At 48.4% G+C, this 26,900-nt stretch overlaps 1 protein-coding gene across 1 annotated transcript; it reads left to right on the forward strand.

Annotated features, from left to right (window-relative positions):
- Positions 1-2,530: 2,530 nt before the first annotated feature.
- Positions 2,531-21,573, forward strand: LOC135817362 (FACT complex subunit SSRP1-like). The gene is made up of 9 exons (XM_065330532.1): positions 2,531-2,884; positions 5,309-5,437; positions 6,646-6,870; positions 7,487-7,559; positions 7,880-7,988; positions 13,237-13,291; positions 18,967-19,054; positions 19,263-19,378; positions 20,694-21,573. The coding sequence occupies exons 2-9, from the start codon at positions 5,352-5,354 to the stop codon at positions 20,968-20,970; spliced, it is 1,029 nt and encodes a 342-aa protein (XP_065186604.1). The 5' UTR covers positions 2,531-2,884; positions 5,309-5,351; the 3' UTR covers positions 20,971-21,573.
- Positions 21,574-26,900: the final 5,327 nt, after the last annotated feature.

Raw genomic sequence — 26,900 nt, forward strand, 5'->3', positions numbered from 1 at the left:
TGACTTGTTTAAAGTCATGCTGGCTGAATCAACACACAGGTCAGTGCTCCAGCAACGCCGCTTCATCTTGTTCTTGATGTCGTGTTTACTGGAGTGCAGTCTTTCATACAACAGCTCACCCGTCTTGTCTTTCAGAGACGATCAGTGTAAAGATCTCGTCCGCTCCGCCGTAATACTACATGTACTGCAAACATCACATGGAGTTAACTTGTCAGGCATACATCTGAACGATAGTGACATATCAGCTTTGTGCAATGTGTTGAGACTGTCTGAGCGAGTACACCTTGTAGACATCAGTAACTGCAACCTCTCTAGAGATCAGATCACGGAGATAGCGCCTTACCTGAGACAATGCGTTGATGTGAACCTTTGCGGGAACAACCTGAGCGGAGCGTCACTGGAAGTTTTTGCTGCTGCGCTATCCCATTCTCAACATATGCAGCGTGATTGCACCATTGCAAAACTGAACATTTCAGGCGCATGTTTAACGGAGCAAGACGCGGGGTCCTTGTCTAAGCTGCTTCGCTTGCCCCATCTCCGCACTATAAACATATCGAGCAATGACTTGGGAAACGCTTCGCTGGAACTACTCCAAACAAAAATTACAACACCTTTCCTGAGCATGTCTCACTTGTTAGCAGAGGAGATTGGTTTGTTCACGGGATGTGGTACAGCCCTTTCTTCACTGATACTGTCCATGCCAAATTTGACTATCCTGAGTCTGGCCTACAATGACCTCAAGGACGAAGACGCCGCCTGTATACTGTCAGCCCTACAGCACAATCATAGTATAGAGGATATCCACCTTGGGAGTAACCTACTCACCAATGGCATTGCTTCGCATATAGATAACTTCTTGAAGGCAAGGCGTGTTCACACCAACACCGCATCAGCAGACAAGGCACAGGCACGGCCCAACAAATTGCAGCAACCATGCTGCATGAATCTTACTGGAAATGATGTGGACGCGTCTCTGCTGAAGGCACTGGAGAAGGCTGGACACTGCGGCGATGATAAGATAGTTATAGCCGATTGGTCTATCACTTCTGGGCGTACTTGCCAGAGGGATGTGAAGGACATCGTTGCGCAATATGGAGGCAACCTCAAGGCCGAAGTATCAAACTTAACTATGGAGAGCCTTGGAAAATTCATTGCCGGTGACAGCAGTATCAGGACACTTGACCTGTCTAGCAATGCTATTAAAGATGACGGTGTCCAGGCATTGGCAAGGCAGGGACTCCAGTTCAACTCAACTTTACACTCTGTAGACTTCTATCGGAATAGTATAAGCATTAGTGGAGCGGCGGCAATAGTGGCTTCATCTACACAAGGTAAATTGCAGTTCCTATCGTTGACTAAGAATCCTCTCTTCAAGGATGGAGTGACTGATGTGGACTCTTACATGACATTCATGTCAACGTTGCCGCTTTGCTGTGACCTCCGGTGTGTTGCCATGGGCGACACAGGAATGACGGATGCCATCGCAGAGGATCTACTCACAGCCCTGACTGGTCACGAGAATCTGGAAATTTTGTTCCTGGATCGCAACAAGCTGGGTGACAACACAGTGAAAAAGCTAGTTGACATGAAGCGGACGACCAGCTCATTGAAGATGGTGTCGTTGGTGAACAACCAGATAACAGGAGATGGCATCCGATGCATCTTGTCTTCACCCGATATGATGTCCATGGACCGCATTTGGGTGGGTGGTAATCTAAAAGATATTTCCGTTCCGCCACCGCTCACAAACCACAAAGAAAGCCTGCTAAATGATTTTTTTGAGGCATTTCTTTGGTGAGCATGCTACCAGCCCACAGCAGTGAGGATGACCACTGCCCAAAGCACAGCCAGCTGAGAGTGGCAGATCGGAGGACAGTGATCACTTGAACCATGTAGCTTGAAACGTTACACTGTTAGTTTTGCAGGATATACTTAAAATTACTTATAGAAAAAGCAGTGTGGCCGATGTGCTGTACATCTAGTGATGTAGCTGTTGCCGCTAGGTGACTTGTGTGGCCAGAATGGTATGGATACAGTGATACAGACTACACTGTATTTTGTATTTTGCAAAATGTAATGTATTTACATGTATTTGAGTTCATTGTCTCATCAGTAGGAATTACAACTATCAAGACTAGAGAACAGTCATGTAGAATTATGTGCAGTAGTGCAGCCGTACAGTACACCAAGTACCAACAAGAGTTCATAACCCCATGGACTCTTGCTACCAACATACTATAATAGTTACTGAAGTAGGAGGTATTTATCTTTAGTAATGGACTTTTCGAATGGCTGACTACCACACATTGTGACCTCTTTGCTACGCTGTACTTTTGGCGGCTGCTTATCCTTCCCATTGGCATGAATTATAGTGTTGGAATATTTAGTATGTTCTTATGTCGGCGTGTGGAAGGTGGACCACGGAACAGCTCTCCTGCCGGTTTCTGCATTCTAATCAGGGACTCGTGTAGGCCAGGACCACAACACCCTGGTTGTACGCACGACGTTCATGTGTGCATGTAGACCATGGCTCCGTAGAACAATATGCACGGGCCATTTATAGGCATTTGGCCATCCATCAGCAGTTACATGTATGTGTAAAACATACTGCTCTCGTGTACGAATATTTATTTTTATCGGCCAACAGGAAAGTGACACTTGCTCCAGGTAGTACTGCAGCGTTTGCACTAAGGCATGACTGTAATCCGTATTTGTCTCGGTCGTTCTCTAATATCTCCTCCTCCCACTGTTGTGTGTGTGCATGCGTGTTTCTTTCCTAGGTGGCTATGGACCCTCCCATGAGGCAGGGCCAGACGCGCTACCCTTTTCTGATTCTCATCCTCAACAAGGAAGAGTCGATGGAAGCAGAGGTGGCACTGTAAGAGTGAGTCTGCCGGTGTGCCTGTTCTTATCATGCGTGCAACGTGGCATTGCTTTTGTTGTGTACCGTCCATTGCTGTTAGTACCGGCGGTACTATTGCTGTTAGTACCGCCATACTTCTGTTTCACACAGAGGTCATGTTTAATGACAACATTGTAGATACGTTGTATTTAGTGGCAAACCAGTGCACGTGGTGCCACTCCATACAGAATACCAAAGAATTCCGCGGACAAGCCCATGGGCTTATCTGATTCAAAAGGGGCATCAGATGCGTGTATATGTTGGCATGAGCTTGTACGCCAATCACGATGCACGGCAACAAGTACACAGAGCATATTACTAGTACTAGTAGTGGTTTACTCTACCCTGACTGACTGCACTGCCACTGCCACTGCAACACATCTACTAGTGTAATGTTAGTGCACGTGTGCAGTGATACATTGGCAGTGAACTATTAGGCACGTGTATTTCGTGTGATCATGAGTAGAGACCATTAGCAAACCGTCGGGCGCGACGATTGGGACAAACTGGGAATGAGGCCGGCACACCGGAAACTCGAACCGTTTCGTGAGCACGATTGGAGCAGCCCCAACGGGTGATCACGAAGCGATTACGATTCCGGCTACATCACGCATCGCGCATGACCCGCACCACGTGCCTGAATGGTTCAACGCACGGCTTTGTGCCGTGCATGCTTTGACGATTGGAAACCGGAGCTGTGCAATCGTTCGACCGTAAGCGTGACGGTTTGCTAATGGTCTCTAGTATCGCGGCAGAGGTGGTGGTGGTGGTGGTGGTGGTGGTGGTGGTTGTGGTGGTGGTGGTGGTGGTGGTGGTGGTGGTGGTGGTGGTGGTGGTGGTGGTGGTGGTGGTGGTGGTGGTGGTGGAGGTGGCGGTGGCGGTGGCGGCGGCAGCGGTGGTGGTGGTGGTGGTGGTGGCGGTGGTGGTGGTGGTGGTGGTGGTGGTGGTGGTGGTGGTAGCGGTGGTGGCGGTGGTGTGTGTATGTGTGTGTGTTTGTGTGTGTGTGTGTGTATGTGTGTGTGTGTGTGTGTGTGTGTGTGTGTGTGTGTGTGTGTGTGTGTGTGTGTGTGTGTGTGTGTGTGTGTGTGTGTGTGTGTGATTCACTGGCCAGAAAAAGCCACTTCATAGCTGTGGTCAATTCTTCAGCCTTGCAAGATGTTGAATGGTGCAATCCCAGCACAAGCTGCTATGGCTTCTGCTGTAGCATCGCTATCATCGCCTCTGGCGATGGGCGTCAAATGGTCCAAATGGTATGTGTGTGTGTGTGTGTGTGTGTGTGTGTGTGTGTGTGTGTGTGTGTGTGTGTGTGTGTGTGTGTGTGTGTGTGTGGGCGCGCGCGCGCGCGCGCGTGCGTGCGTGCGTGTGTGATTCACTGGCCAGAAAAAGCCGTTTCATAGCTGTGGTGTAGACCAAGCTGAATAGTGGCAGTCAATTCTTCAGCCTTGCAAGATGTTGAATGGTGCAATCCCAGCACAAGCTGCTATGGCTTCTGCTGTAGCATCGCTATCATCGCCTCTGGCGATGGGCGTCAAATGGTCCAAATGGTATGTGTGTGTGTGTGTGTGTGTGTGTGTGTGTGTGTGTGTGTGTGTGTGTGTGTGTGTGTGTGTGTGTGCAGGTTGGTGTGTGCAGGTTGGTGTGTGCAGGTTGGTGTGTGCATGTTGGTATGGTGTGTGTATGTGTGTGTGCACGTGCTTATGTGACCGCGTCCTTGTGTGCGTGTGTATGTGTGTGTAGTAGCGGCATGGATGTCATACACATGTCGGCATGGGGGCTTCTTCGCCCCACCTGTCCATGTGACTCAGCTGGAGACGTTTTGACAGAGCTTGTTTTACGTCCTGGATACGGAGCAAGCAACAAGACTCAATATGACACTGTGTCTGTGTTTGTGTTTGTACACGAGTGTTTTCATGCGTTTTGTAGAGACTCGGGTATTGAGCCAATAATAAATGTAGAAAGGAAAAAGGATGTTGAAGCTAGGTGTCAGGGCGTCGAATGTCTCAGTACTCTGTCAGTTTTGTCCCTAGTTGTTGCACTTTCTGACTGTATATAGATAGTATCAAGAGTACATAACCCCAAGAGTGTGCAACTTCAGCTATGGGGTCTGCGACGGCAGAACTTCACATCACGTGATGAACCCGTGCACTCTGTGCATGATAGATACAGGGTTGTACGGAGCCCAGCTTCGGGTACAACTCTCTTGTGGTCACTTTGCACTGTTTGCCAGCATAACCTTTTGAACCATGTCACGTGATGTGAAGTTCTGCCGTCGCAGCACAGCATAGAGGTTGTGCAGGCAGTTGCACACTCTTGGGGTTATGTACTCTTGATAGTATCTAGTTACAGTGGTGGAGAGTTACTCTTAAATCGTTTCCGTATGCCCTTTTTTCTTTCAACGTTTTGTAGAGAAGAGCTGGAGAAGCAGTACCAGGGTAAGCTGACTCAGCAGATGAATGGGCCTATTAACGAGGTGCTGAGCCGCGTCATGAAGGCAGTCGCTTCAAAGAAGATCGTCGTGCCTGGCAATTACCGAAGGTAATGATGATCTTGGCACGCGTTGTCCTGTCTTTTGCGTGTGTTCTTTCCCCTGTTTGTCAGCCGGCTGTGGTGCAAATTGTACACTAGTACTACCTGTAGTATCAAGAGTACATAAACCAGAGTGTGCAACTCGGGATGGTTCCTGTGGGAGCGTAATTCGTGCAGTACGTCATTTCTGACGGCATGGTAAGCCACAGGTACTAGGTACAGTGAAAAGTTGCGTAACCAGTCGTGGTGGTGCAGGTCACTGAGTTTGTCCTGATTTCGGTTTTTTGATACGGATAGCCTGGTGACTTTACTTGTCGGTGGATGTACGCAGCGTACACAGTCACACAAAACACCGAAATCCTGAAACTGGACGTCTAAAATGAAGCAAACTTGGCTGATTTCCGGGCTATGAAACATGAAAATTTGAGCTGTACGCAAGTCGCGGCTTGGCTGACCTCATCAGGGTGACGTAGTGCACAAACTGCGCGGTTTCAGATCTGATATGCACAGTTGCACATTCTGGTTTATGTACTCTTGGTAGTATGTGTGAGCCACAACATCTTAGCAGAGTATAATGAGACAGGGTTCTAGCCAGGTTAAAATAGTAGGGGGGCAGGGGGGGGGGGGGGGCAGGGACATGGGACACAGTTATCCCGTATCCCATTTTTTCACTTTCCAATCCTAGTAGTATTGTCCTGCCACGCTAAATGCAACGGATGGCGCGAATCCCCGACTTCGCCCGAGACAAATGTGCCCTTATGAACCATCTAGGAGTGACTTTCGACTGCATTTTCTTTGAATTGCAGGAAAACACGAAAATCGGAAAATGAGTAGGGGGGGGGGGAGGGGGGAGTTGCTGCACCCCCCCCCCCCCACACACCCCCTTTGGCTAGAACCCTGTAAGGAGTTGTACTGGTGCTTGAGATCTGCACACGTACTGGACGTACCACGCACTAAGTACATCATGTTGGATGTTTCCACCCGTTGAGTTGCAGACTATGTGATGTCATTATAATTGATGTGCTGTCTGGGAGAGTACATGCTTGAATGGTCAGAATCGAACTGCTCTTTTAGATTTGTCGGTTTGCATGTGCACGTGTGTTTGATTGTGGGCGGGTGTTTTGTTTTTGGGCGGGTGTTTTGTTTTTGGGGGTGTGTTTGATTGTGGGCGGGTGTTTATTTGGTTTATGTGTTTGTGCGTGTTTGAATGTGTGCAGTCAGTGCGGCGGGCAGTGCATCAGCTACAGCTACAAGGCCAGCCATGGCATGCTGTTCCCGCTGGAGAAGGGCTTAATCTTTGTGCACAAGCCCGTGCTGCACGTGCGCTTCGATGAGGTGGTCGCCGTCAATTTCTCGCGCGGCGGCACTGGAACTCATCGGTCGTTTGACTTTGAGTTAGAAGTCAAGAATAACATTGTACACATCTTCCAGAGTATGGACAAGTAAGCTGATGTGTGTTACTGATGCTTTTTTCAATTTCTTGTACATACATACAAACATCAGAAAGTTACTTGCTCCCAACACTAGTTGGAGCTTGCACTTTTCCTGCACACTTTACTTCACTCGACTGACTCTTGACTGCCGTCCAGAGCACACGAGAACTCATAGAGGAACTCGAGAAATACCATTCACAGAAGAAGTCAGCCATATGATGTCAATTTGCTGATTTGGTGCGAAGTTCAAGGCAGGTGAGTACGTCACCATGGTATTCGCGTGGCTGGGTACAAATTTTACAATTCTATAGCAATTCTTCAACTTTGTTGCAACAAAGGTCAAAATCGTACATAGCATGTCACGTCGCGGACGTTGATCCAAGCTCAACTTCTGCGATGGCCCAGTTGAGCTGCGAGATGGATGCAATTTGGGAATTTCGCTGTTTCGCGGCCGTCGCATCGCGTATCGCATCGCAAAATTGCTTCTGTGAATCCCGCTTTAGTCCTTTGTTTCCCTCTGCAACTTTGTATCGCATTCCACTGCTGTCTTGAACACATGTCTGTCGGAGTGTTCTCATGTTTGTTTGTGTATTTCGTTGATTCCTGTTGATCTGCCTGTGTCCAGAGATGAGTACAGTCGCTTGTATGACTTCTGCTCAGCCAAGAAGCTCAGGATCCGCAATAAGGGCGGCAAGTCGGTACGTCCTGCGCTCTCTAGTTTTGTGGTGCACTGTTGTTGTTGTTGTTGTTGTTGTTGTTGTTGTTGTTGTTGTTGTTGTTGTTGTTGTTGTTGTTGTTGTTGTTGTTGTTGTTGTTGTTGTTGTTGTTGTTGTTGTTGTTGTTGTTGTTGTTGTTGTTGTTGTTGTTGTTGTTGTTGTTGTTGTTGTTGTTGTTGTTGTTGTTGTGTGTTGATGTTAGTGCAGTGCGGCAGAGCCATACTTTGCTCACAGTCACTGGCTCGCTGGTCGGTGAACTCTACTAACATATTGCGTTCTTCCCGTCCTCCGTGCATTGACAGGGCAGTGCAACGTATCGCGACGACTTTGACGACGACGACAGTGACCAAGATGCGTATTTGGGGAAGGTGAAGGCGGAGGGTGCTTCCCGCATGGACGATACAGATTCTGGTATGGTAGCAGCTGGGAAGCAAGCTGCTTTACTGCTGAATTTGTGTAGAAGTCTTGCTAAATCAGCAACAGTTTCATGGGTTTCACCAGCCTCTGAACCTTAAAAAGTACTGCTGGCCTTGTAATGTGTGGCACTCACTGAAGGAAATTGAAGATCATGATTTTCAAGGATTGTGTAGCATTTAGTCAGTAAAGCAGATCTGCTCATGTACACAATGGGTTTCTCCTCGTTTGCATTCCAAACACATTTGTGCGCTTCCTCTTCTCTCTCTCTCTCTCTCTCTCTCTCTCTCTCTCTCTCTCTCTCTCTCTCTCTCTCTCTCTCTCTCTCTCTCTCTCTCTCTCTCTCTCTCTCTCTCTCTCTCTCTCACACACACACACACACACACACACTCTCACTCTCTCTCTCTCACTCTCACTCTCTTTCACTGCCATAAAATCGGTTGTGGCGACAAACGCGATTAGGCCGGCTGTAGGGACGCCGTAATGTCGCCCTCGCCCCAGTACCATTCAAACAATTCCCTTTGGCAGTTCACGGCACGAACTTCAACAAAGCCCCGTGAATGCGTACTGGGGGAAGGCTAGACAGCATGTCCCTAGACATCAATAGGCATCGTATGAAAAGCCAGTCAATAGCACAAAAGAGCGAAAGCCTTTGTCACGGTTCGGTTTCACTCGCGCACCGGGCCCGAGCTGCCAGCGCAAACAAATACTGGGCGCGAGCTGGCAGCACAAACAAACACCGTACTCACACGAGACCGTTGGGCCAACGGATAGCCACAGCCATCAAAAACAGGAACAAACCCATCCACGGCTCTTTCTCTTGCTAGCTGTGCTGCTGCGTGCATCCAACTGTTTTGCAATTTCTCAATTTGGCAAATTCTTGGTGAGATTTGAAATTTCTAAAGTTCCGCAGTCGTAGGAGATCCTGAGCCGTCACCATGAGCTCCGTGCCATCACTTTCCGATCTCCGCCAACTCAAAGTCGACGGAGTTGAAACTCGACTGCGAGAACTGGGGCTTTCTTGCTCAGGCAATTTTAGAGCCCAGGTGAGCCGTCTGCATGAGCATTTGTCGGCCCAGGCAAGAAACAAAGCTAATTCTACGAGCCAGGTCGCAAAAAAGACCACTCGTCGGCGGGCTAGTCCTGCGTCAGTCCCGGCCACTCAAAGCCCCGCGGCCGCGACCCAGCCTGACTCATCGCCCGCGCCCGCGTTCACGTCGCAGCAATCTGCCGAGATCTCTCGGGTCGTGCAAGATGCAGTGGCGTCCTGCATGACGTCCTTGACAACATCGATGGGTCTACCGGTGGTACCTCCACATGCACAGCCAACAGTAGCAGCAGCAACAGCAGCACAGCGGGCTGGTCCAGTCTCGGGTGATGTTGTGGTGCCTGAGCCTGAATATGTCCAGCCTTCACTGGCTTCAGCACTAAGACCAGACCAGGAGAGTCTCTTCCTGGACGGCGAATTGCTCGCCCCAGAGCGTCCACCATCCATCCCATTGCCTGCCCTCAGCGACCATCTCACGGACAAGATTATCAAACGTGAGTACGTTGATTTTGGTAGGGTACTGGGAGAGCTGGCTTTTGATACGAGCATGGGTCCGGACAGTGGGTTCACCCTGCAGGGGACGGGGGACCACATCACCCTTGTGCCATCTGCCATGTCGTCGTCATCCCGTCTAAAGAAAGTTGTAGACTTGACATCGTGGTTGGAGGCGTTCTCAGCCTTCGCCCAAGTAGCCCTCCACCACGACCCCGGCAGAGGTCCGGAATTATTCAAGTATCAAAGCACAATCGTGAAAGCGGCCGCACGCTATACATTCGGTGCGTGGTCTGGCTTCGACATGTCGTTCCGTGCAAGAGCTGCACGCAGCAAATCTAGCCTTGCCACGTCAGATCCGGAACTCTGGTCGGACTGGTTTACAAACTCCATCCTGCCTCCCTGCCGTCACTGCAACCGGCAAGGTCATTTAGCAGTTCGCTGCCCCCGCGCCCGTAGCCTAGCTTCACCGTCTGACGGGCCCGCAGCCAAACGCCCCTTTCCGGCACAGCGGTCAGGGGCTACCGCTCAGCCAAACGCCCCAGTTGTCTGCCGCGACTACAACCAAGGCCGCTGCCAACGCGCAGCCTGTCGCTACGGCCACCAGTGCAGCACATGCTTTGGCAGCCACCCTGCCCAGGAAAGCCAGCCGCCGCCAGCCGCGACCAATAGCTCGCAGTTGCCCAGCTTGGAGACTCGGTCACTCCAGTCACTCACCAGTAACTCTACACTCACCCAGGCCAATAGCACTCACACACTCTACCCAGCTGCTCACATCTCTCCTACACGCACCCTCGCTCACGAGCCAATCCATTTGCACACGCCTGTAACCCCCATTAACGTTTCTTACCTGCATGACGCTTTGTGTAAGCATCCTGATCCGGCTTTTGCCTCATTCGTAATACATTCTTTGTCTTATGGGTTCGATGTTGGGTTTGCTGGTCCCCGTACCTTCTGAGTCTCTCGTAATCTCAAATCAGCGATTGAGCACCCTGACATTGTCGATGCTGCCATCGGTCGTGAAATTACCGTAGGTCGCATGGCCTGTCCCTACCAAGAGCCCCCCTTCCCACTTACACAGGTCTCCGGTTTGGGTGTGGTTCCCAAGAAGTCACGGTCGGTGCAAAAATGGCGCTTGATTATGCATCTGTCAGCACCACAGGGCCACTCAGTGAACGATGGTATCCCTGTCGACAAATTCTCTGTACAGTACTGTTCGGTCGACGACGGCGTAAATCTTGCACGGTCCCTCGGCCGCGGCTGCCATCTGTGGAAGGTCGACCTCCAAGACGCATTTCGCATTTGTCCAGTACGGAAAGAGGACTGGGAACTATTATGCCTGTTCTGGCGCGGGCAATATTACGTAGACAAATGCCTACCCTTCGGCCTTCGCTCATCACCGTCGCTGTTTAACAAAGTCGCAGATGCCCTCCAGTGGGTCATGTCGCACAACTTCGACGTAGCCCCAGTCATCCACTACTTAGACGACTACCGTGGTGGAGCGACGGACTCTATCGGCGCGCAGCACCAGCTTGACCGTGCCCTGGTAGCCTGCCACGACTTAGGCTTCCCGGTCAATCCGAAAAAGGTGGAAGGCCCTAGTACAACCCTGACATTCCTCGGTGTCATGCTGGACACAGAGCGCTTCGAAATCCGCCTCCCATCCGACAAGTTAGAAGACCTTCTCATTGCCCTCAAGGCTTGGCAACATACCCGCCCTACCGCCCGCAAGTCTGAATTGTTGTCCCTGATAGGTCACCTCAGCTTTGCCTGCAAGGCGGTCCCTGCGGGCCGCATGTTTCTGCGCCGCCTCATTGATCTCAGCACAACGGTCCCGAATCCAAATGATTACATCAGAATCACAGAAGACGCCAAAGCAGACATCCAGTGGTGGCTTGACTTCCTCCCTGCCTGGAATGGCGTCGCCTCCTTCCTAGAACCCACGTGGTTAGCCGCCGCTGATATGGACCTCTACACAGACGCATCTAGAGCCATCGGCTATGGTGCTTTCTTCGCCGGCCGGTGGCTCCAACACCGGTGGCAGAGGCACCAATCCCAGAGATCCATCGCGTGGATGGAGCTCTTTGCCATCGTGGCCGCAGCATCCACATGGGCACCGCAGCTGCATCTGAAGCGCATCCGCTTCCACTGCGACAACCGTAGCGTATGCGACATCTGGCTCCGCTCACGCACAAAGTGCCCCGACTTAATGGCGCTTGTACGCACTTTGTTTGCCATTGCTGCCCGACACAACTTTCACGTCATAGTCTCCTACATCCCCGGCACTGACAATGCGATTGCTGACTCTCTGTCTCGGTTTCAGATGGCCCGATTTCGCCGACTGGCACCCACAGCAGAAGAAACGCCATCTCCGGTGCCCGAGAGCACCTACTCCCTCTGATGTTGGAGGGTCAGGCCTACCAGTGGCTAGGCCTGTCAGCGTCCACACGTGCCACATACGCGACAGCCTGGAAACGACTGCACCAATTCTGCCAACTAGTCGGCACCAAGGTGATTACAGACACCATCATGCTGGCGTTTGTAGCCTACCTGGCGCGTCAACATGCCGCGTCAACCGTCCGCTTGTATGTGTCGGCGATCCGGGCAATCGCCAAAGAAAACGGCAAAGATCTCTCGTCGCGAAGAGTGGACCTCGCAGTTCAAGGAGTGGCACGTGCACAGGCCAACCGAACTAAAAACGCCAGTAAGCCAATCCTCCTGCCCCACATGGCAGCTATGCGCAATGCCCTGATACGGTCTAACCTCAACGCGACCGACCGAGCCATGGTATGGGCAGCTATTTGCCTGGGCTTCTTTGCGTGTCTCCGGGCAAGTGAGTACACTTCCACGCCACAACCATGTCAGACGGTGGCCTCCGAACAGAAGACCTCTCCATCACGCCGCAGGCAATACAGGTCACAATCAAAAAGTCCAAGACCGACCAACTCGGCAAGGGTCACTCCGTCCGGCTCACAACCACCAACTCAACGGTTTGCCCGGTCAGAGCCATGCATACCTATCTCTCCAGACGCCCCAACCTGCCCAATAGACCACTGTTCGTTGACAGCTGTGGCAAGTTCCTAACTGCACAAAGACTCACACGTCTAATCCGTCAGCTCCTGAGCAGCGCAGGGTACCCACCTATCCAGTATTCACTGCACGGCCTCAGAGCCGGAGCCGCAACCACAGGAGCAATGAGCGGCTTCACCGAATCCGAGATCATGAAACTCGGCAGATGGCGAAGTGTCTGCTACAAGAACTATGTTCGCTGTGGAAAGTAACTGTTCACCGTCCGCAGGCGCGCAAGCGCGCACAGCCACACCCACATACACGCACCCGCAGACACATACACACGCACGCACACACCCCCACGCATGCACACACACATGCATGCACGCGTACGCGCACCCGCAGTCTGACACCGCACAAGCATGCATGCAGGTACACACGCTGCGCACACGCTGGTACGCCCACTCACGTTCTAGCACTGACTGTGCACGCACGCCTCTGATACTTATGATAAGTTATCTGCACCACTCAGTTACTCAGGCCAGGGTGCATGATCACTATTCGCAGCACTTATCGTCCATGCAGCAGTCGGGTTAATAGCATACACAGTGAGTATTCGTTGACAGCCATGTCCACTCTGCTTTCTACATCGTGCATGACATTGTGTGTGAACTGGTATGTTGTGTGCATTGACAGATGATTCATCGTATGTTGCTGGCGGTAGCGGAGAGGATAGTGCTGGTGATTTGGAGTGAGTAACCGCAGCCAACATTCTCTTTAATGGAAAACTAATAACGCAGTCACGCAGTATCTTCTTAGTGAACCAAGTGGACGAGCTACCTTCAACCTAGACGGTTGTCGGTTGTTCTCAGGAATTGGAGAACTTTCCAAGTACAGGGATCGATTTATCCGGGTTCGCATCGCAGTTTGCGAATCAAAATTCACTGGCTGCGATTCGCTTTTTGTTTTTTATCGCCCAAAACTGCGATGCACTGGCCATGTATACTGGTATGTACAAAGACCATTCTGTACTGTTTCTGTGCAGTTTGCATGCGACTGCTGTACACCACTGCTGGCTAGGGAGTAGTATTTTACTACTCCAACCAACTGGCCTGTCCTGCTCAGTCCGCGCTCTGTTTGATTTTGGACACTGCATTAGCCACTACTAGTAGATCTACTATAGCACTGGTCGTACAAGACTGCAGTCTTTTGAAGTTTTGTAGATCTACACGGCGGCGACTTTCCCTGAAGTTCTCCTTTCTTCTTTCACTCTCAAGCTCAATTCAGTTTGTTTCTGTTCGACAAGACACAGTTGAAGTAGATGGTTCTTAGTCTCATGTAGCCAACATGTCAGTGAATCTAATCACTGTCCAGAAGCGGGAAAAAGAACTGGACGCGCCAGGAGTGTCGATTCGTTTCGATGAAGAAGGTGTCACGACTGTTCGCGGACAACCTGTTGGACGAACGAGAGTTCGTCGAAACCTGTTCGACGACAACCCCGTTCGCCGACAGCCTTTTTCGCCGACAACCTTGTTCGACGACTGGTCTTTTCGTCGACTCCCCCCTTAGACGAGTTGTCTTTTCATCGCCTGTCCTGTTGGACAACTACTCAAACCATGCTTCAGAAGCACCTCATACCTACAGCCTACAGGAACTTTGATATAGATGAGGTGGTGTTTCCAGTGCACACACACAGGTGTAAAACATAGATGAAAATGAAGGGACATAGCCATGTTGCGAGGCGGCGACAGAGAAAGCAAAGAAGGATCATTGTAAACTATCAACAGTTACATCGTGGAGATTTGGATCAGATAGCACGTGCTTGAAGGCAATAGAATGCTATGAGATTCTGAACAACGTTGAGCTGAGCTATGTAGTTCCTGCTCCTTGATGATCGAGCAAACAAACAAGGATTTCTGTCAGGATTCTCCTCACACATTTGGATATGACAGGTTGTGGGCAATTCCGCGCAAGAATTCCAGTGATGGTCTGCCTTCAAATGAGCTTACCAGTGCTCTCAGCCGTGTGTCGCGATGTTGGTACTTGGTATGCTACTTGGGCGGTGCCTCGCCTGCAACAAGACGCTCGAGCGTGTTCTCTGTTGCCTTTTGCTTCGTCTTCACTCCCTCAAGGAACTTCCAAATAGTCTGATGACTACATGTAATGGTTGAAGAGAAACGGCGATGCCAACCTTCGATCTTGTTGTTGGTCCTGTCGTCGTTGTTTAGCGTCCGCTCGTGCACGTTCCACAGTTTTGGGAGGAAACGAAGGGGTTCTACACTCGCCGTTCTGCCTAAGTCGGCCGATGTAGTATTCTTCGAAGTAGTTCAACAGCGGATCCAGGGCATCGGGGGCATTGCTATCCAGAACTTCAAAGTAGTCAATGACATCTTAACATCTCTCAAATCCTATTGTTTTTAACCAACAGCCTCTGACTCAAGTGTCTAGCACGAGAATCCTGGGAGTCATTGTAGACAGTGATGTTTCTTGGTCTGGTCACATAGACTTTGTCGTTAGGAAGACTTGCACAAAAGTTGGCGCTCTTCAACGGTGTTTTCGGCAACTAAGTTTGAAGGCAACACGGCAGTTTATCCTCTCTGTTATCCTGCCTGACTTACTATACTGCTGCTCTTGCTTTGCAATGAAGCTATCCGCCAAGGACCGACAGCGACTCTCGTCCGTTTATCGTCGTGCTGTACGCGCTGCTTGTGGCTCGAAACTACAAGATGACGTCATGCCGCTGTTAGCTAGATTGTCGATTGATTCATTTGAACATTGCCTTATTCGTAGCATTGCTAAATTTATCCATGTTAATCATGTCGTTTTCCCTCTCCCAAATCTGACGGACCTTTTCCCTCCAGTTTCAACCGGCCCTAGGGCAACAAGAAGCTCTTTTAATGCTGCTATTGCAATATCTAAATTCCGGATGACTGACGGTGTCAATTCCTTTTCAAATCGTGCTGCACTGTTCTTTAATTCTTTGCCTATGGAGTGGCGCACCCAGCACCGCACTTCTACATTTGCTAAGCACCTTCAGACCATGCTAAAAGACGCAGCGTCTTTTCAGAAGTATTTTGATCTTCTCTTCAGCAAACGGCCTCATTGATCTGCATCGCGTGTATTGTATACCTGTGTTTACTGCTTACTGCTTATACTGCTGCTTTATTGTTCCAAGTACAGTGGATATCGGTTATAAAGTCATCGGACATAGTGATAAACCGGCTATATTGATACAAAATGAAGATATCAAAAGCAAAACCAGAAAAAAGCCAGTCAAATTATCATTATAACCAATATATCGGATATAGCGATAAATCGGCTATAAGGATACAGAATCACCATTCAAATCACCTCTTTGTGCAGAAAAATTATCGTCTATAGTGATAGCAACACTCGAGTGTGAGGCATTGATGTCTCGACTTGGAGCCACATGTGTTTTGCATAGTGTATTCTGGTCTGATGCTTCCTGGATGATGCCTTTGGGCCAAGAAGTTCTTCACTCTAGGCTGGGGAAGGTGCAGCAGCATGCACCATGTATCAGTACGCTACATTAACGCGATCGAATACCCACACGTGTATAATGTGTATGTATGACGAGCGCAGTTGAAAATCGCCTGTAGTGATATACCGGTTATAGTGAAAAATCAGAAGGGCACGTTATAACCAATATCTACTGTATCAGTTTAGTATAGTTTAAACATCTCTTATTATTATTATTTTTCTCACCCCACACCCCTCCACTCTGTTATCGGCCCTCTTAAAGGGGAAGTTAAGGCAAAAATTAAAATTTCACCAGTTGTAGTCTTCGGGGTGCTGAGTCGAATGGTCGTGGTCCGAGGAAGCTGAGACGCTCCCTTCCTACTTGAATCCCAATCGAACTCGCGCACTTCCACCGAAACTGGGTGACTGCGCCCTACTAGATGGGGATTTGTATGCAAAATGTCACTAAAAGCGCCATTTCGTTCTTATAAAAGCACGGATGACCGCGATTGGCCCATATGTTGTACTCTTTTGGACGCTGAGTCGACTGGTTTTGGTCCAAAAAGGCTGCGATGCAGCGTTCCTCCTTTATTCCCAATCGAACATGGTTGAACAAGCGGTCACGTGCTGCTGCGTACGCCAGACACCTGGTCACCGTGCCTGCAGGGTACAACTTACTAGCCTGTTTGACCTTTTTTGGGTGCAGTCCTGTCACTCGAGTTGAACCTTGGTGTGAAAGTTGTCGCCTGCTGGCGTGGTGACCAGGTGATTTGGGCACCCAGGAGCACGTGACCGCTTCTTCAACCACGTTCGATTGGGAATAAAGGAGGAACGCTGCATCGCAGCCTTTTCGGACCAAAACCAGTCGACTCAGCGTCCAAAAGACTACAACATATGGGCCAATCGCGGCCATCCGTGCTTTTATAAGAACGAAATGGCGCTTTTAGTGACATTTTGCATACAAATCCCCATCTAGTAGGGCGCAGTCACCCAGTTTCGGTGGAAGTGCGCGAGTTCGATTGGGATTCAAGTAGGAAGGGAGCGTCTCAGCTTCCTCGGACCACGACCATTCGACTCAGCACCCCGAAGACTACAACTGGTGAAATTTAAATTTTTGCCTTAACTTCCCCTTTAAGAGATGTGTTCATCACTGTTCAGGCTTCTGATGGAAAAGAAAAAAAAGAAAAAAAGAAATACATCTCCTGTTGGCACAAAGGCGAGCGCCGGAATCATTTTGCACGCAAGAGCGAACTCCGCGTTCGTGGTGTAGAGCTCCAGCATCTCTGCTTTGCGCTGGATATGTCGGTACACGTTCTGCGAAAGGTGAAAGAAACATCCAGTGCACTCGGCGTCAGGAAATTTGGACTTGATGGCATTAATCATGCCTAACTCTAAGTCCAACATCACCGTGCTGGGATTGAGATCTGGCCTGCTGTCCAACAAAGCCGACAAAAATCTCTCGTAGCACAGTTGAGTCTTGCTTGGAAGCAAGGCATACACGAGAGGGATGTTGGTACCCTGATGCAAGCCATGGACAGTGTATAGTTGGAGAAACAGCCTAGGAACAGTCTTGAATGTGCCGTCCACGTACCACGCGTCCCACTTTTCTAATATGTCCAGGCCTTCCTTGGTAGCGTACACCAGGATGCGGTGATCCCGGACGCAGCACCACTGTCGTGCAACTAAAAGTCGTCACCGTTCGCCGTGGTGGTGTACTCTTGAGGGATGACGAGCTCCGCTAGTGAAGTCGGGTTTGGGGGAGCATTGCCTGCTCGGACTCTCGTGCGTTGAGCGGTTCTTTTCAGAACACTTTCGGATGGCAGACACCCAACCGTAGCAGGTGAAGCAGAGTTTACAGCGGCCGTGACAATTTGATGCGTGGACTCTTGCGATGTGGCAGCCCGTGAGGATACTTGGTCCCGTACTTTGGCTACGTCCCCACGCATGGCATCCGGAGCATGAGTGTGGTTGCCAGTTACCGCCGTCACCAGCCCGTGCCTTGTCCTCATCCTTCCCTTGCAGCTCAAGGCATCCTTCTCCTCGCACTTCCAGTAAACTACTCCATCCTTTCCAACCTTGTCCACAACGTAGCCATACCCGCGGTGAATGAGCTTTTCTTTTCCACGCTTGGTGGTCGTCTTGAGATCCACTTCCATCATCAGTTCTCGTAGTTGCTTGAAGAACATCAACAGATATGCCTTATATGGTTGATTATTGGGAGGGCACACCTATCTGTAATAACGTTTTTGTTTTGATCCATCTGTTAGAATTGCACCACCACGCTCACGCCATGGAAACCTTTCGCTCCCTTCATTTGTTTGTGTCCTCGCCCATGTTCGCCTTGCATTTGCACATTTCCCTTTCCCTTCGTTTGCTTTTGTTAGGTATATTTAGAGGTCGATTTCGTGTCATTCGACGAAAATCCCACACCTCGACAAAGGTTGTCGATGAAAATACCTTTCGTCTAACCTGTCACTCGGCGAGAAGTTCACACGTCGAAAAGGACAGTCACCTAATGGGCTAGTCAACGAAATGGCTTGGGGACGAACATGATTCGACGAACAGTTGTTCGTCGAAAATTCTGTGCGCTGTGTGACTGCTATGGAAAAAAATCAAAGTAAATCGATCCCTGAAGTACATTCACCAAGTGTCCACCTAATCACAAAATTGACGCCACAGGCTGACTGACTCCGGCGCAAAACCTGACAGTAGTTAGTTATCATGTATGACAGAAGCTATTGTCTTGGCGTGCAGTGCAGTGGCATCACTGAGTGTCTTCTTAACTGTTACTCCATGCTGCCCGTGGATGGCTGTAGTAGCAGCACATTGCTCATGTTTGATCACAGTGAGCAGCTGGGCACGTTCTTACCTGATCTATTGAACTGGACTTAGCTTTCTTTTACGTCGTTGCCGTGTGGTTTGTTTGTGCGGTTGTTGCCTGTATAGGTTTGATTCTGATGCTATGTTGTCGAGTGATGAGGAGAATGCAGCCAAGACAGTCCCGGCTGTGGATGAGAGCAAGAAGAGGAAGAAGGTAGGTGACATAGGAGAGCTGTTACAGTGAATACCTGTGTGTGTGTGTGTGTGTGTGTGTGTGTGTGTGTGTGTGTGTGTGTGTGTGTGTGTGTGTGTGTGTGTGTGTGTGTGTGTGTGTGTGCATGGTGTGTGGTTCTTATTCAATGGCAATCTTTTTTCGCCTACCTGGGTACATGTCATGCTATTCGTGCCACCGTTTGTTCCAGGCACCAAGCAAGCCGAAGCAGCCAAAGGAGAAGGTAGAAAAAGCAGAAAAGAAAGAAAAGAAGGAACCGAAAGAAAAGAAGGAACAGAAAGAGAAGAAGCAAAAGCCATCAGCCAGGTTGGTTAGCAGGATTGCGTCCAATGTTTGTATCCACGTTTTGCAATCCCATTCCTGCCCCAATATGTCATTGCTTTTACATAGTGTTCCGAGGCTATGTCTGGCAGTAGACAGTTGACAGTATACCCGTCAAAGGCGACCTCCTTGCACGGGTGGTCACCTTATCCAGGGTCTTTTGACTGGAAATAACATGCCTTGGTTCTGGTTGCAGTGGTCCTGTAGGACAGTAAATTCAGTTGTTCGCCTTATCAGAATGGTTACCTGGACAGATTTTACTGTATCTGTGGTGGTGTGTGTCTAACAGTATATCAGTGCTCTATATCTGTGTTTTGAAATGTTGCATACACTACACACATACCGGTACCTCTCGGTTATCCGGACCCCGAGGTTACGGGCACTTCGGTCTACCGAGCACCCTTTGGGCGACTTTAAGTGGAAATATTACTACTCTACTGTCACTTTTTGTGGAAATAGTGACGTCATAATTGTGCCATTTTATGGCCTTTCCGTATCAAAATGTATGTGATTTGGAGTCACGGACATTTCAAAGTTGCGGGCAGTGGCCAGTCCCTGACCGCCCGGATAAACGAGGTATGAGTGTACTTACCTACCAGTGTCACACTGTGTGCTTCACAGTCTCTCACCGGCATTCGCAGCAAACCACCCCATTATTCCGATTTGCTTCAGTGGTATTTTCTCAGAAAAGGGAGGAAGGTAGCACAACTTTGTTATAATTGAACACCTGAAGATTGTTGCTAGTTTTGCTACATGTATAATCGATAGCTCGATCGTTAACAACATATTAGTAGTCGGTAACCAATTTCGATGATCGTTTCACCCCTAAATAATCATCCATGGAATATTCTCTTCAAATTCTGCAGATGTGTCTTTGGAAGTCGTTTTGTGAAATAGAAAATGGGGATCCCCAGAGTTTTCCTACTGTTCTATTTGTCTAAAAGTCGCAAATGTTGCCATTTTGCCCGAAATTCCAATGTTTGGGCCTCGATATCACAAAGAACGAATATGGGAACCTACAAACTTTATCGCAGATTCAGAATCATCATGAACTTTTCTTGGTAGTCCACCATTATGAGCAAATTATTACATTGATGAAATTCTGGTGAATAGCTTCCGAAGAAGTGTGTGGCGACGCCTGAAACTGTAGCGAATTACCTTTTATTTTAAGTTGCAAATACCGACACAACGACCAAGAAAAAGAAAGTGGAGATTATTGATGGAGTATGATCTGTGTGTGTGTGGCAGACAACTTGATATGTTAACCCACTTTATATTCTCGTTGTTTTGTTCACCGTAGCTCTACGAGTGTGGCGAAAGCCAAGAAGAAGGAAGCACCGATCTCGAAGGAGGAGATCAGTGATAGTGACAGTGGTGGTAGTGATGTTGTCATGGAGGATGAGAGTGATGATGATGGGGCACCGCCGGCAAAGAGGTCCACACGCTCACGACGCGGACAGTCGAACGACGAGGAGCTAGCCCAGCTGCCGTCCGAAGGCTCGAATGATGAGGAAGAAGCCGAGCTAACGTCTGGAGCTAGTGACGTAGGCAGTGATGATGGTGATGAAAGCGACTGAGCAGACTGAGCTAAGCTTGCGCGTGCGTGCGTGGGACCATTGGTAACCATTTGCCGTGCGTCGACTCCCTGCTGTTTCCGTGCTTTGTGTGTTGTTGTCGCTGTGTGTCTTTGTGTGTGTGTGTGTGTGTGTGTGTGTGTACGTGCGTGTGTGTGGTGTGTGTGTGTGTGTGTATGTATGTGTGTGCGTTCATTTTCATGAATGTGTTCATTTACGTGTGGTGTTGTTAAATTTGTTTTACTATGTTGGCGTCTCGTTGTCTTTGTGTGGCTTTGAACTTTAAATTACACTGCTGCATGTTGAGCCGTACGTTGCAGTACATCAGATGTTCATGTGCCATGGAATGTATATATTGGACCCTGTAGTACTGTTGCTGCCACCGAAAGTCATACAGTTTGGTTGTACATGTAACATTACAATACCCCATAGCCTTCTCTGTTTCTGCCGCTTCTTATGCTGCTTAGGCTTTCTCACACTTCTATGACCTGGCCTGGTTGCCATGGGTTTTTTTAAAGACTTGAATTCCTTACTCTGATTGAGCCTCTGTCTGTGATTCGATGCTCTTATACACGCTTTGCTTTGCTTGGCCAACTACTCGCTTCACTGCTTTTGTATTCGGTGAAGATTGCTTGTGTGTGGTTACGGCAGGGAGTAGGACAATACTTCCTGGTTTACGGTGATAGGGTTTGGCCAGTTTGCTGCTGCTGCTGCCGCCGCGCGTGTGTGCGTGTGTGTGTGTGTGTGTGTGTGTATGGTGGCAACTGTTTGTTTTTAGCTTGCCTGGGCATTGGGATGGGCGAGGGTTCAACTCACAGCCACTAGCTTCCTCCGTTAGGAAAATGTCATCTCACTCATCTGTGCAGTTTTTGTTTGTTTCCACCTGCCTGTAGATTTGTTGTAGATGCAGTACACGTACCTGCATGGGTGTCTTTAATTCATGTACCTGTATGGCTGTCTTTAATTCATGTACCTGTATGGCTGTCTTTAATTCATGTACCTGTATGGCTGTCTTTAATTCATGTACCTGTATGGCTGTCTTTAATTCATGTACCTGCATGGCTGTCTTTAATTCATGTACCTGTATGGCTGTCTTTAATTCATGTACCTGTATGGCTGTCTTTAATTCATGTACCTGTATGGCTGTCTTTAATTCATGTACCTGTATGGCTGTCTTTAATTCATGTACCTGTATGGCTGTCTTTAATTCATGTACCTGTATGGCTGTCTTTAATTCATGTACCTGTAAGTGTATGGCTGTCTGTGATACTATTATTACTGCATGTTGTGATGGGTATGCTTGTGTAATTTGCATCGTGTGCATGCAAGTGATTCATTGCTGGTGGTGCAATTCGGATTTGTGTGCAGATATCCTGCAGCACAGTTTCATGACTACGGCTGGTGTACAGAATTGTTGACCCAGCATTGTTAGTCCTACATGGTTATAAGCCATGGCATGAGAAGATGTGAAGACCACTGGCTATCGGTTACATGGACGCCGTGTGATCAGGTGATTGGCACAAGCTATACTGAAGCTGATGATGAAGATGGCATCAGGTTTCAAAATCTGAGGTAGGCTTATCTGAAAAATGTGTTGTGTTTAAAAGTTAGGAATGTGTTTAGCATGTGTTGTGTTCAGTTTAGAATGTGTTGTGTTCAGTTTAGAATGTGTTGTGTTCAGTTTAGAATGTGTTGTGTTCAGTTTAGCATGTGTTGTGTTCAGTTTAGAATGTATTAATTTTGTAGTAATGCTAAATCATTTTAACGAAAGTATGGCAACATGCTAAAGGGGAAGTTAAGCCTAAAATCAAATTTTCACTAGTTGTAGTCTTTGGGGCGCTCACTGCTGAGTCGAATGGTCTTGGTCCGAGGAAGCTGAGATGCTCCCTTCATCCTATATTCCCAATCGAACTCACGCACTTCCACCGAAACTGGGTGACTGCGCCCTACTACAAGATATACATGTAGATGGGGATTTGTATGCAAAATGTCACTAAAAGCGCCATTTCGTTCTTATAAAAGCACGGATGACCGCGATTGGCCCACATGTTGTAGTCGTTTGGACGCTGAGTCGACTGGTTTTGGTCCGAAAAGGCTGCGATGCAGCGTTGATGCTATATTCCCAATCGAACATGGTTGACCAAGCGGTCACGTGCTCCTACGTACACCAGTCACCTTCGGTGGAAGTTCGCGAGTTCGATTGGGAATAAAGGAAGAAGGGAGCGTCTCAGCTTCCTCGGACCAAGACCATTCGAATCCTTTTTTCTTTTCTTTTTCTTTTTTTTTCCCCCATGTGAACCCAACCGTAGGAGTGGCTGCATAATGCTGCTGCGAAGTTTCATTTATAGTATTGCACTCGAAGTATATGCAGCAGGAGAAGACATTCCTTTCACAGCAATCTGTTCCCTTGAAATATGTGATTCCGTGGCCACGATGATTTCCGGCTCAGAGATCACAGTGATCCCTGGAGTTTGCACTTTTGACCGCGGAAACAGAGTTCTGCCGTTGACTATGCAGGCAACAACCCAAAAGTCGTTTTTGTTATGTATCTGAGCACATTGATGTTGCCATTAACGTTACCAGTATAGATACATGTAAGTGTAGGCAAGAGTACATAACCCCCAGATTGTGCAACTCCCACATATCCTGCTGTCCCGACAGAATTTCAAGTTGACGTCATTATTTATGACGCAATGCTCCTTGCACCAGTGATTTACAACATGTGTACGGGTGTCAACGCATCACACGTTTTTCTTTGCAATAATTTGTACAGGATCGATCGGCTTCGCGTCAACCACAGGTTCCGGATTCGTCTGATAATCCGTGTACAGTGCACATTGCATCATCAAAATGACGTCAACTTGAAATTCTGTCGGGACAGCACCCATGCATAGTGGAGTTGCACACTCTGGGGGGGTTATGTACTCTTGGTGTAGGCGAGTGCAGGCATTTCCTAGGCTTGTCACGGGCGGTGGCAAGAATAACTTAGTGTGAAAAGCATTCCTACATTTTTAATACTAGGCTGTCATATCCTCTATGAGAATGGCGAAACGTTCCCAGAAAGTGCTGCAGAATTATTTTATGGTGAAAAAAGGAGGACAAAAATTATTTTAGATGCAGACATGTCGACAATGGAAATGGTGTGGATTAATCATGGCAATCATTAGCCTTTACCGATATTCTTGCTAGTGGTGAACCTTGAGAATAACAACCTCGGATCATAACACTATCTCGCTAATAACAACACTGACATAATTATTCAGACCAAGCAGGCCCGGCGGAACCGCTCCGGTTGGTCAGGCCATGGCACGTGTATGTACATGCGTACATAGTACATACATGATGTAGTACATACATGTACATGTAATTGCAGGTGCTAGCAACAACAGTGCATGGGAGTGCAAAAATGCCACTATCCAGGAGAAGCGAGTATCGGGGCCAAACATATGTACAAGGCATTACTTTACAGGAGGTCCCAGCCCCAGCCTGCATTATTGTTACTTATCATAGTGAAGCTAGCTAGTTTTAGATTTTAAATCGCAAAACAATAACAAAATAGAACTCAGATGGTGAGCCAAGGAAACAAATTGTAACATGGAAGTTGTGGCCACCAGTTTAGCGATCGACTGACTGACTGTTCAAAATCTGGTTTAGTTGGTGGACTCGATTGCATAACTTGTGCCCACAATTTCCAAGTCACAAATAACAAAATATTACAACACTTTTCTCATGGCCGAGTGAGGGTCGCGCTATTCGCAACGTTGACTGTGTTCGGCCCTGGGGCTGATAATTATATAATATAATTATATAATATAATTATATGCATGCTTGCATCATTGTACTCTGTGGCGTACAGTCATGGTTGCATTGTACTCTGTCCATACATATTAGGAAACAGTTCTGTCCGCAGATTGAGTATCAGACTAACCTTGTTTTGTTGAAACATGTCGTTGGTTGACAGCATGTAATAAGGTGGAGACCACCGTGTTTGGAAACAGTGACCTTCCTACAACCTCCGTGGTTGGTTGAGCCTCGGTCTTCACGACCATCTGAACCGTATGGGTGCTAGACCCGGTTTGGGATGACATCCAAGACCGAACAAAGAATACACGACTGACGGTACAACAACAAGAAAACTAAGACAACTCCTCTAGAATACAGAGGGTCAGAAGCGGGTCTAACATCCATGCGGTTCAGATGGTCGTGAAGACCGGGGCTCTACCGACCACGGAGGTGTGTGTGTGTGTGTGTGTGTGTGTGTGTGTGTGTGTGTGTGTTTGTGTGTGTGTGTGGTGTGTGTGTGTGTGTGTGTGTGTGTGTGTGTGTGTGTGTGTGTGTGTGTGTGTGTGTGTTTGTGTGTGTGTGTGGTGTGTGTGTGTGTGTGTGTGTGTGTGTGTGTGTGTGTGTGTGTGTGTGTGTGTGTGTGTGTGTGTGTGTGTGTGTATGGAGGGTGGGGGGCTTCTTCGTTCAAGGTAAGCCATTGGCATTGCCATTGCCATTGGCATTGGTAGATCTATGTGGAAACTACAATCTGTGTCACTGTCAGCTTTTAGGATACATTTTGAAAATGTGCTAGGAAGAGTAAGTCGGTGCCGCACAGTAGTCACATGGCACCATGGTCACATACCACTATTACCAGGGAGTCGTGAAAGTAATAATACTATTATTACATACCAGGGAGTGGTAAAACAATAATAATAATTATTATTATGTTTTACGACTCCCTGGTATGTACCGACTCAATACACGTAGGTCTACCAAGCTACATGTCATACTGACTCTCTCCATTATGTCAATCCATGTCCTGGTTGCAATGTAGGGGAAACCCCGTGCAAGCATGACTTCACATCGTCTTGACTTGTCCAGTGCATGCCAGGACTAGTAATACCATTGTTGCCCGTCCTCATACCAATTACCATAGCTGCTTGAAGGTCTCTCTACTCCAGCACCAGGGCCGTACATGCCTGATGATGGTGATGCCACTCGACACATGCCAAATAGAACGCCCGGGGTGACGCACCCCACACCCACCATGCCTCTTTGTCCAACCGCACTCTTTTCCTCCGTTGTGCACGTCCAGCTCGCCGCATCTGAGGCTGAGCTGAGTGAGGACGGACTCGCAGACTGGACTATCCATGTCTGGCGGTGCCGAACACTGGGGTAGGTAGATCTACTAGGCCATCATTTTCATGATTATAATTTATAGGCAGTCTGTCCCGATGTCATGACTCATGTCATGTGCAAGGGTCTTTTTTTGCTTAGCTTGTCTTGTACTTTGTAGACCTGGGGCTAGGATCTACTACACTGTAGTAGTCATGGTACTAGTAGTAGATAACCAGTATATTACTATTAGTAATACAAAAAAATAAATAGTTAAACTATTTATTTTTTTTGTATTACTAATAGTAATAGTTTTAGACTAAGCCTATGGTCCGTGTGGATCATAACATGATAAGCCACGGCTAGTACAAGTAGTTGTTTGCATCGGTCGGCGAGTGTGCGATGTATGGTGGGGAGTGGGTCCGTGGTCTGAAATCGTTCTGATCGACGTTCACTGCTATGTCCACCCGGACTGTTGTTGTCCGACTCTACTGCAACTGCTAGTGTTACCAGGTTACTTGTTACTGTTAGTGTGTTGGTGAGTTTATCGAACTAGTTTGGGTACCATGTGAGTCGGCCCTGACTGCACGAACTCCCATACAGTTAGCTACGATACAGAGGTGGCGCCAAAAGAAGGTACGCTTTCCAACGGCCAAAGAGAGTTGGAAAGCTTGTGTCTTTGTGGGTAACCTGAACATTTGGGCTCATGCAAAATCGCACCGATTTTGGGATTTCCCCACAACTTTTTGCGTCCGCAAAAATGTTGTGCTGGACCGCATTCCTGTCACTTCGCAGTGGCTTTTCGTTGGTGCAGTTTGTATCCCACCCTCCCA

Source organism: Sycon ciliatum, chromosome 5 (genome assembly GCF_964019385.1).
Source record: "Sycon ciliatum chromosome 5, ocSycCili1.1, whole genome shotgun sequence".
NCBI classification, from domain to species: Eukaryota; Metazoa; Porifera; class Calcarea; order Leucosolenida; family Sycettidae; genus Sycon; species Sycon ciliatum.

What these genes read in the sequence shown, in the direction of transcription:
- LOC135817362 (XM_065330532.1), top strand. Translation starts at nt 5,352, where the DNA reads ATGAATGGGCCTATTAACGAGGTGCTGAGCCGCGTCATGAAGGCAGTC. An exon ending in GTGCCTGGCAATTACCGAAG is followed by an intron (nt 5,438 to 6,645) that starts GTAATGATGATC and finishes GAATGTGTGCAG; the next exon opens with TCAGTGCGGCGGGCAGTGCA. An exon ending in GATAGTGCTGGTGATTTGGA is followed by an intron (nt 13,292 to 18,966) that starts GTGAGTAACCGC and finishes TTGCCTGTATAG; the next exon opens with GTTTGATTCTGATGCTATGT.